General features: G+C 33.3%; 2 protein-coding genes across 2 annotated transcripts; both read left to right on the top strand.

Annotated features, from left to right (window-relative positions):
- Window positions 1-1487: 1487 nt before the first annotated feature.
- On the top strand, window positions 1488-3689 carry LOC147563575 (GTPase activating protein 1-like). Its single transcript, XM_086638758.1, has 3 exons — window positions 1488-1745; window positions 2612-2707; window positions 3221-3689. The coding sequence occupies exons 1-3, from the start codon at window positions 1635-1637 to the stop codon at window positions 3509-3511; spliced, it is 498 nt and encodes a 165-aa protein (XP_086494884.1). The 5' UTR covers window positions 1488-1634; the 3' UTR covers window positions 3512-3689.
- Window positions 3690-4080: 391 nt separating this feature from the next.
- Window positions 4081-8813, top strand: LOC147563574 (phosphoglucomutase, putative / glucose phosphomutase). The gene is made up of 8 exons (XM_086638719.1): window positions 4081-5315; window positions 5602-5868; window positions 6385-6694; window positions 6910-7116; window positions 7421-7620; window positions 7732-7844; window positions 8247-8387; window positions 8516-8813. Exons 1-8 carry the CDS (start codon window positions 4782-4784, stop codon window positions 8595-8597), a joined length of 1854 nt encoding a protein of 617 aa, XP_086494845.1. The 5' UTR covers window positions 4081-4781; the 3' UTR covers window positions 8598-8813.
- The last annotated feature ends 815 nt before the right edge of the window (window positions 8814-9628 follow it).

Raw genomic sequence — 9628 nt, 5'->3', positions numbered from 1 at the left:
TTCAATTTTATTTGTATAATATTATTTTATGTTGTCGACTTTTAGGGTCTTTTAATTCTCGATCTTTAGGATCTCTTTTGACTTTTAGGGTTTTTTTGAGTATGTGTCTGGTCAATTTCTTTCCCTTCACGGGGCACTTTACATTCGAAAATTCTATTAACTTATCTTATGTAACTCTCATATAGTTCTCAGAGGAATAACAATATCATTCATGTAACTTTGTAATTGTATTACTTATGAATGAAATATAGTTTCGCTTGGTTTCAAAAAAGAGAGTGCTTATAGACTTCTTGTGTTTGGGTTCTAATATCTAAATAAAGAAGAAAAGAAGAAAAGAGGTGATTAGACATATATATACATATATATATCATACAATTCAAATCAAAATCCACTGGTAGTGGTAGTAATATACAGATAAAATAGTTGAAAATAATCACATATATTGTCAAAAATTTGGCCACAACCCCCATAATGTTGCATAGAAAAAGAACAAGAGTTGTGATCAAATTAACAAGATACTCCGGGATATACTTGATTCTCGTCATCTAGAACATATTTATGATCTGCGCGTAAAAATGTTCTTAAATTTAGAATATATATATATAAGAAATAAAAATTACTTAAGTTGTTTAATTGGTTATCAATATTAGAATCTTCTTTTTTCTAAGCAAAACACTTTATTTCAAAGTTAAGACGGTGGGGCCCTTATAGAAATATAAAGCAGATATGACCGATGAGTCAAGACAAAATTATATTTGATAGCAATTTTGAACCTTAGAGATAATGTGATCACATTTTTCTTTCTATTCACATGACAAATAAAGTCTTAAACAAGAATTTTGTTTTGATTCCTGGAAAATATAGCCGAGTGAAGTACAAATTCCTAAGATTTTAGTGTTCGAAATGGACTTTAAGACCTCTAATGACAAGTTTTAAGAATTTTTATGTAGTTTTCAAGATTTAATTATAGTAATTATAACGGTTAGTCAATTTATTCAACTTTTGTTGTATCTTAACATTGTATGATATTTCGTAACTTGTCGTTTCGTTGTTATGTAATGAGTGGAATGGCTCATTGAATCCTTAGGTTTCTAATGCCAACACATTATTATTTTGCTAGATATTTTGTTATTTTACCTTCCTTGATCGTCACAGAAGACAAGCATCTGGACAATCTAACGCTACAAAATAAGCTATTTCATCACATATTTAATAAATCTGAGACAAAAACAAATAATAATAAAAAAAAACAGCTAAACTAACAACCTAGAGATAAACCAGAAGTTACCATCACAACAGATCCACCAACAACCAATTTCTCGACTGATGGGTTTGGCATTGAGGAAGAACCTAGTGGTGATGAAGAAGAGGAAGATAAGAAAGATAACATTTTGTAACAAAATTCATATCGAGTCCATCCGTTTTAGGGTGCTCCTAACCAAGTGCAGTCAAACTACATTACCAAGTCAACGGTAGTACAACTTGGTTCCAACAGTTAAATCCCATATAAATGAAAAATCTTCGAAGTTAAGAAATTCAGACACAAAAATTCAAAAGACTTTTATCTACCTTCTCCTCCTAGCTACTTCATCTCTCTCTATCTCTCTCTTCTTTTAGTTCACCTCCTGTAATTAATGGAAAATCTGTTAGGTCTTCTCAGAATCAGAGTCATTAGGGGAGTCAATTTAGCCGTCCGTGATCTTCGCAGCAGCGATCCTTATGTTTTCATTAGAATGGGTAAACAGGTAATCTGTTTTCATAAACCCCTCTCTCTCTCTCTCTCTCTCTCTCTCTCTCTCTCTCTCTCTCTCTCTCTCTCTCTCTCTCTCTTCTTTAATCATTTTGCTGTTTCTTGTTAATTTTGATCTTTTGGTTGAACCCATATAAAATTTCATTACTTAAACCCTAATTCATGAAATTTCTTAAAAAAATTAACCATATCGAACTATATTCTTCATATGTTTGTTGTTTTGACTCAAAGAAAACGTTTTTTTTAGCCAGATATCTTTTATCTCTCAGTTTCAGACTTAAATAGTACTCTTTAAATGGCTTTACTTCTCTATAAATTTTGTATTAAACCCATTTCACAATGTTTTTCATCTTTTTTTGGTCAATTCAAGAAAAAAAGAAGCAATTTTTAGGTTTAATTTGTTCTTCATGATATCTTAATTCTTAGACTATTAGGTAGTGTGCTTTTTAGCTGGCAAAAGACTAATTAAAGAGACGAAATTCAACTAAACCAATATCTAATTCGGCAATATTGGGTTTTATCAGTAGCTGAAACACAAACAAACACTCCCTTAAGGAAGCAACCAAAGGGATGTTTCATAGTAGTTTCTTATGATTTTCAGCTCCAGCCGTCTAGACTTCTTACATACAAACAAAATTTGATCGATTCATTTTGTTATCGGTGGGCTATTCTACTACCACATACAATTTGGACTTGGTCAATATGAGTACAATAAGCAAATATATTTGATGATAGTTTAGTCAAATTAGTAATTGGGGCTTACGTTAATAATGTATTTTTAATGTTCTTTCTTGAAAATTTAGTTTATTTTTTTTTACTTGTGTCTTAATCTTGTGAAAATTGTGTCAAAATCATGTGCAGAAATTGCGGACCCGTGTGATAAAACATAACGTAAATCCTGAGTGGAACGAAGATCTGACTCTCTGTATTGAAGATCCAAATGTTCCTATCAAACTTGTAAGTTATTCTTCTACTAGCTAACCTGATGGAAATTTGATTAGTTTTATTACAAGTTGTGACAAGCCTGCTAGTGAAAACATAGCTGAAATTGGCGGGATTGACGCTTAGTTTCTCTTTATGCATATAATAAATTTTATATATATGTGCAAATTTCAAAGTCGGAGTTGACTTGAACTTATCTTTGTTTTGTTTGGTAGATGTGGATATATAATAAGTTTCATTGTCGGATTTAAATTATATCTTTGTTTTATACGATCTTAGATGATGTTTGTCTCTTTCCTAATCGCCCGAATCTGACCTCCCTGACTAAAACTGACCTAATGACACAAATCGGTCATTCAAACAAGTTAGACAAAAACAAACATGCTGAAATCTGTCTCCCAGTCTACTAAGATTTCACGACTTACAAGAAAAAACATATGCTATCTAAATATATATATGCCTTTTTTGTTTCATTTGATTTTGTAATACTTATTTGTTGTTGTTTTGTTCGATGTGGTGTTGTTGCAGACAGTATACGACCATGATACATTTACATTTGATGATAAAATGGGTGAAGCTGAGTTTGACATAAAACCATTTATAGAAGCGGTAAAAATGCATTTAGAAGGAATTCCAAGTGATACAATCATTAGGAGAGTGCTCCCGACCAGAGAGAATTGCTTATGTGAAGAAAGCCGGGTTATGTTGAAGAATAACAAAGTTGTTCAAGATTTATGTCTCAGGTTGAAAAATGTTGAATCTGGTGAAATTGAACTTCAACTCCAATGGATTGATATTCCTGGGTCTAGGCATGTTTAGATCATCTGCTTCTATATATATTTTATGTATAAGATATATATATATATATATAGAGAGTGTGTGTATGAAAATATAGGTTGGTTTGATGAGATTTTTATAGGTAAGTGATTTTTAGTAGGAACCACTAGACCTGTGTTTATATTTAATATTGTTGGAACTAAAGAAACAAGTTTTTCAATCCAAAAGGCTTCTGCCATTATTTATTTGTAGTTTGTTCAAAGAATTGGTTCACTTGTTATAAACTTCATTCATTATAAGCCGAAAAGACTCTTGACTGGCCTAGTCAAGAACTTTGTTTTTGACCTTAATGTGGGTTGGACTTAAACAAAACCCGCCCTAATTTTGTTATCCAATCAATTAATGGAAGAGTGCATGATTTGGGCAGACTAAAAAGAATCCAAAAATGAAATACATTGAACTTTATCTTGTAGACATATTTGATGATGGTGTTAACAATATTATATGGTTGGTCACATAATTATCTCCAAGGACTTGTCTAATAATAGAGGACAAGAAAATATTATTACGCGGTCAACTATCAAATCATGAAAACCCCTAAAACAAAATAAGATGGGTAAGAGAGATGGGGTTGACAGTTGCGGCAAGGGTGGTGGTAGTGGTGGTGGTGATGAATGGTCGAGAAGATGAAGATGAAGAGAGGTGAATACCTTTTCTCTTTTGCTAACTTCGTCATAGTCAATTGACCAAGTCAAGTCTGATTTGTGTGGGAATGGAAGAAACCATGTTTGCCCATATAACCTCCCCATTAGTTCAACAAAAAAAATCCTCCCTATGTGTTTAGGGACATTGAAACCCTTAAGACCTTAATGGAACCAGGAATTCACTCTCAATGCTGGGCTCATAAGTCTTTTGGGCTTGAGCTCAAAGTTGGGCTTGAGCTCAAAGTTGGGCTTGGCTCATCCTTGAGTTTGGGCTTATAAGTGGGAGTTGTCATTTAACACCTAAAATATACCTCTTGATATGAATATCTCTCATCTCTACTCATCTCTAACACTACAACCACAAACAAGTTTCAAATTTTAAAACAAACAATTGAACTAGAACTACTCACTTTGGAGCTATCTATCCTTGACAGATATTTCTTTTGTAAGGAAGATATCAAATTTGTAAGGTTATGGTTTAATGAAGTAATCTTATCTTTCACCCATCAAGCAATCTAGCCTTGAAAACTCTCTCCTCTTCTCTCTCTACTCAAATATCTAAATTTCTTAAAAAAATAATTTAGAGAGAAACTTAAACTAGGATTTTCATGGCCACTACATCTTCACTATCTTTACCCAAAAATGCCCAAAAAACAAAGTTCCCGCCGTCACAACCGAATCCCTCAACATTCAAACATTCACAACTACATTTATCATCTGGATTGACACCCACTAAGCTTAAGATTTCATGTAATGGTACAAAATATGATGAAGTTGTGGTTGATGAAGAAGTAGAGAGAGTAAAGAGGCTTCAAAATGGATCGGACGTTCGAGGAGTAGCCGTTGAAGGTGAGAAAGATAGAAGAGTAGATCTTACTCCACCAGCTGTGGAAGCTATAGTTGAGAGTTTTGGAGAGTGGGTAATAGATGGAATTAAGAAAGAACTAGGAGAAGTTCTTACACAAGAAATTAAGGTTTCTCTTGGTAGAGATCCCCGAATATCGGGAGCTTCCTTGAGTGTCGCCGTGTTTGCTGGTTTGAGGAATGCAGGTTGTTTGGTTTTTGATATGGGGCTTGCTACTACTCCTGCTTGTTTTATGAGTACATTGCTTCCTCCATTTTCTTATGATGCTTCAATTATGGTAAGTTAGTTAGTACTTAGATTTTTGTTAGTTAATATAGTTAGTTCTTACTATTTCTAGGTCTGTCAATGGTTAAGATGTTAGTGGCATTGTTTTAGATGAAGTGGCTTGTGGGCATGCTTTACAGTTAACATCACATCCTACTTTACTTTTTTCTTTCAATTACTATCTTGCTTATCTTTACACCACAATTACACTGGTATTTGGAACCTATATACTTGATTTTGATCTATATGATAAAAGGAACGACTGCACACCAAATTTTTAATGAATTTCATTGGTGTAGATGACGGCTTCTCACTTACCATACACTCGTAACGGGCTCAAATTTTTTACTCGAAATGGCGGGTTACGCTCAACTGATGTAGAAGAAATTTGCGACAGAGCAGCACGTAAATATGCAAACAGACTTGCAAAAGCTTCAACAACTCTCAACATGGTGGCAGTAACAAAAGTTGATTTTATGAATGCCTACTCCAAGCACTTACGAGATATCATTAAAGAACGAATAAATCATCCAACACACTTCGACAAACCCCTCGAAGGTTTCAAGGTTTTAATCTTGGTCTCTTCAAAACATGGTGATTATAACTAAGACAATGCATTTTCATATAAAAAAAAAATTTGTTGTTTCATATACAATAAAGCTAGATCAATTCCCATTTTGACTCCCATGACCTTAATTTCAAGATAGAAGGATAGAGTGATTATATTGATTGAACAATATTTAACATTTACACAACAAATTCATTTATGTGGTTCAGATTGTTTTCAACAAATTTTGGAATTACAAAAACAATAATTACAAATGAATTGAAAAAGTGTGTCTATAAAAGATGAATATCGTCGTACAATTATTGTAATTTAGTTGTACGAATAGATGATGTTTTGAGAACAATTGGGTTTAAAAGTACAAGAACCATTACTCATTAGAACTAGAACCAACTTTTTCTAGAACCCTAAAATCTAATAAAATTAGGAGATAACCAACTTTTTCTAGAACCCTAAAATCTAATAAAATTAGGAGATAAATTTTTAATGTTGACTTAACTTGAATTTTTAATTGCAGATAATAGTGAATCCAGGAAATGGTTCAGGAGGATTTTTTACATGGGATGTATTAGATAAACTTGGAGCAGATACATTTGGGTCATTAAATCTTCAACCAGATGGAATGTTTCCTAATCACATCCCAAATCCTGAAGATAAAGTTGCCATGTCTCTTACTAGGAATTCTGTTTTACAAAATAAAGCTGATTTAGGTATCGTTTTCGATACTGATGTTGATCGAAGCGGAGTTGTCGATAATTCAGGCAATGCCATTAATGGTGATAGATTGATTGCTCTTATGTCCGCTATTGTTTTAAAGGAACATCCAGGTATGGACTCTAAATACTCAAGTAGATAGTAATGTGCTAAATTTAAACAATTTTTTTCGGGTACTTTTCGGTTCTAGTTACAATATATAGCCAAATAGTGGAACTGGAATCGAAATAACCAAGTTAAGAAAATTACTGTATCTCGATTAGGATTTAGGGTTAGGATAAGACGATAAGTAGACACTGACAAATTATTTGAGCTTAATATTTGGCAGATACAACAATTGTCACTGATGCTCGAACCAGCATGGCATTAACAAAATTCATAACAAAAAGAGGTGGGCACCATTGCCTCTATCGAGTCGGCTATAGAAATGTCATTGATAAAGGCATTCAACTCAACAAAGATGGTGTTGAAACTCACCTCATGATGGAAACATCCGGCCATGGCGCTCTCAAAGAGAATCATTTCCTCGATGACGGTGGGTAAAGTAATGTTGAAGATGAATTTTTCTTATATGTTGACCATTTAATGTAGATATTGTTGTCTTTTTCTATGTCAGATCTGAATTGACTTGAGTTAGATTTCAGACGGTTTGTTTTGTCCAAATCAAGATGACTGACTCGTCCGAATAGCCAATTTGGGTTGGTATTGGGCCCATTTGATCCAGACGAGCTAGTTTCAGACAAGTCAGATAAATCACATTCAGAAAATGAAAAAAAAATACGAACACCGAAGTAGTTTAATAAAAAGAAGCTGATTAAAGTACATGAATGACTTTTTAGGTGCATATATGGTGGTAAAGATCATAATAGAAATGGTAAGAATGAAGCTAGGAGGAATAGAAGAAGGTATAGGTAGTTTAATTAAAGAACTTGAAGATCCAGTGGAAGCAATTGAGCTGAGAATGAACATCATTTCTGAGCCTAGAGAAGCCAAAGCCAAAGGTGTTGAAGTTATTGAGACCTTTAGAAACTACATAGAGGTAAGTGCTCTCTGTTTTAGGTTTTCTTTTAATATATTGATTTAAATATGAACAATTAAATTATTATTTTTATTTTAAAAAAAATTGAGATTTGAATAATTTGAAATTCAGGAAGGAAAAATAAAAGGATGGGAGTTAGATAGCTGTGGAGATTGTTGGGTGAGTGAAGGTTGCCTTGTGGACTCAAATGACACCCCTGCTCCTGTTGATGCCAACATGTACAGGTACTATACCTAGCGTCGTAGCTAGCCCTTGGAAAGTTCAATAGCCGTCCGAGGAGCGCCTTTAGCAATAACAGAGAAGTCTATAGAGCTTCCATTATAAGTTTTCAATATCGGATTTCTGATTCAGACTTAAGGCCCATATTCCGGTAGAGTTTGGATAATTTAGCCTTTCATCGTCTGTGAAAGACTAGGGTCACTAATACATCTTTAACACACTAACTTTGGTGCTATACTAGAGTTTTTTGTGTCTAAATCATCGAACAAACGTCTAGATAAATTATTACCCAAGACTTGTCTATTTTGATAATTATAGTGTTCAGATGATAGGAGATCATGCTAATAGAAATGTCGAGCTCTTATCAAGCTCAAAGTCCGTATTCTGATTTTGTATAATATGTGTAGGGCAAGAGTGTCGGACGAAGAGCGGGGAGAGTATGGATGGATACACATTAGACAAAGCATTCACAACCCAAATATTGCTATAAATATGCAATCATCTATCCTTGGTGGTTGTCAATCCATGGCTACAACTCTACTACAAAAGTATGTTCATTTTTAACCTAATTCACATATTCACATCTATAATTGTGCTTTCATGTTTCCAATTAAACAAGCTCTAACTGGATCTTCATCATGCATGTTTAATTAATATTTTTGTATGCAAAATGCAGGTTCCTTCTGGCAAGTAGCATGGATAAATTCTTAGACATTAATCAAGTTAATCTCTATGCACAAAGTGGAAATGTCCCTTGAGAATTGATTAATCCTCCCACTATAAGACGTTTGTATAGAAAATGATCTTGTCCTAATGTAGACCACTATCGTCAAATTATCACTATAAAACTTAATATCGTAGTCGAACAAGTCGTGATATGTTTACAAAAATAGCGTTTATGTCATATAGTTGCCTAAACTTATATGATATTTTACAGAATATAATGTGAATATTTATAATTTTATTCGATAAAATGTTCAAAGCTATTTTCAACATTGGTGACTAATGTGGATCATGAGATCATATTGATATGTCTAAAAAAGTAACTTCTATTTTAGTGTTTGAAGTATGTGTCTATTTGGTAATTGAAGGGTCCAAGCAACTCGATGATATGACCTCCTTATAGGGTTTAGGCTCAAATTGCCCCATTATATAAGGATTGTTACATATACCATGACATTTATCATATGACACAGGTATACCGTATACCATAAAAATGAAAGGCGTGCCACTTACAACATCGAATACTAATAGCCATCCTAAAAAACCACAGGAAGAAATAATTCGTTACTACTATATTCTCGTTTGGAGGTCTAAAGTATATATTCGTTAAACTCAATCATGAGATCATCTATATTTATGATTTAGTCCATATTAATCGTGATTAACGTAATGGATTTTATCAGTGTTTTGCAATTTAGTTAGGGTTCGATCAATCTCCCAGTGCTTCCCTAAAATATATCTTGATTGAGCTCTTGATTAAAATGCTAGTGCTGATATTTTCTTTCCCTGTGCCCCTACCCTATATAGTGACATACCACGAAATGGATATATTGCTAGTTATAGGCCCACATCTACAAGAAATCTTTGTAGTTCTTTTTTTTTTTTTGCTGAAAGTATGTGTGTGATGTTTAGCTCTGTATATTATATAATTGACAATTTGACGTGTTGGATTGGTCTCTTTGGCTGTTTTTTGAGATTCCATTCACCCTCAAATTTTTTTTTTGTTGAGGGACCATTCACCCTCAATTGAAATAAGAAAATGAAAGGCTATAAAAGAAATAAAGAA

This window comes from Eschscholzia californica, unplaced genomic scaffold (assembly GCF_041429995.1).
Source record: "Eschscholzia californica isolate CP2 unplaced genomic scaffold, dmEscCali1.0.p SCAF_1, whole genome shotgun sequence".
NCBI classification, from domain to species: Eukaryota; Viridiplantae; Streptophyta; class Magnoliopsida; order Ranunculales; family Papaveraceae; genus Eschscholzia; species Eschscholzia californica.
This window is presented reverse-complemented; position numbering and strand designations above follow the sequence as displayed.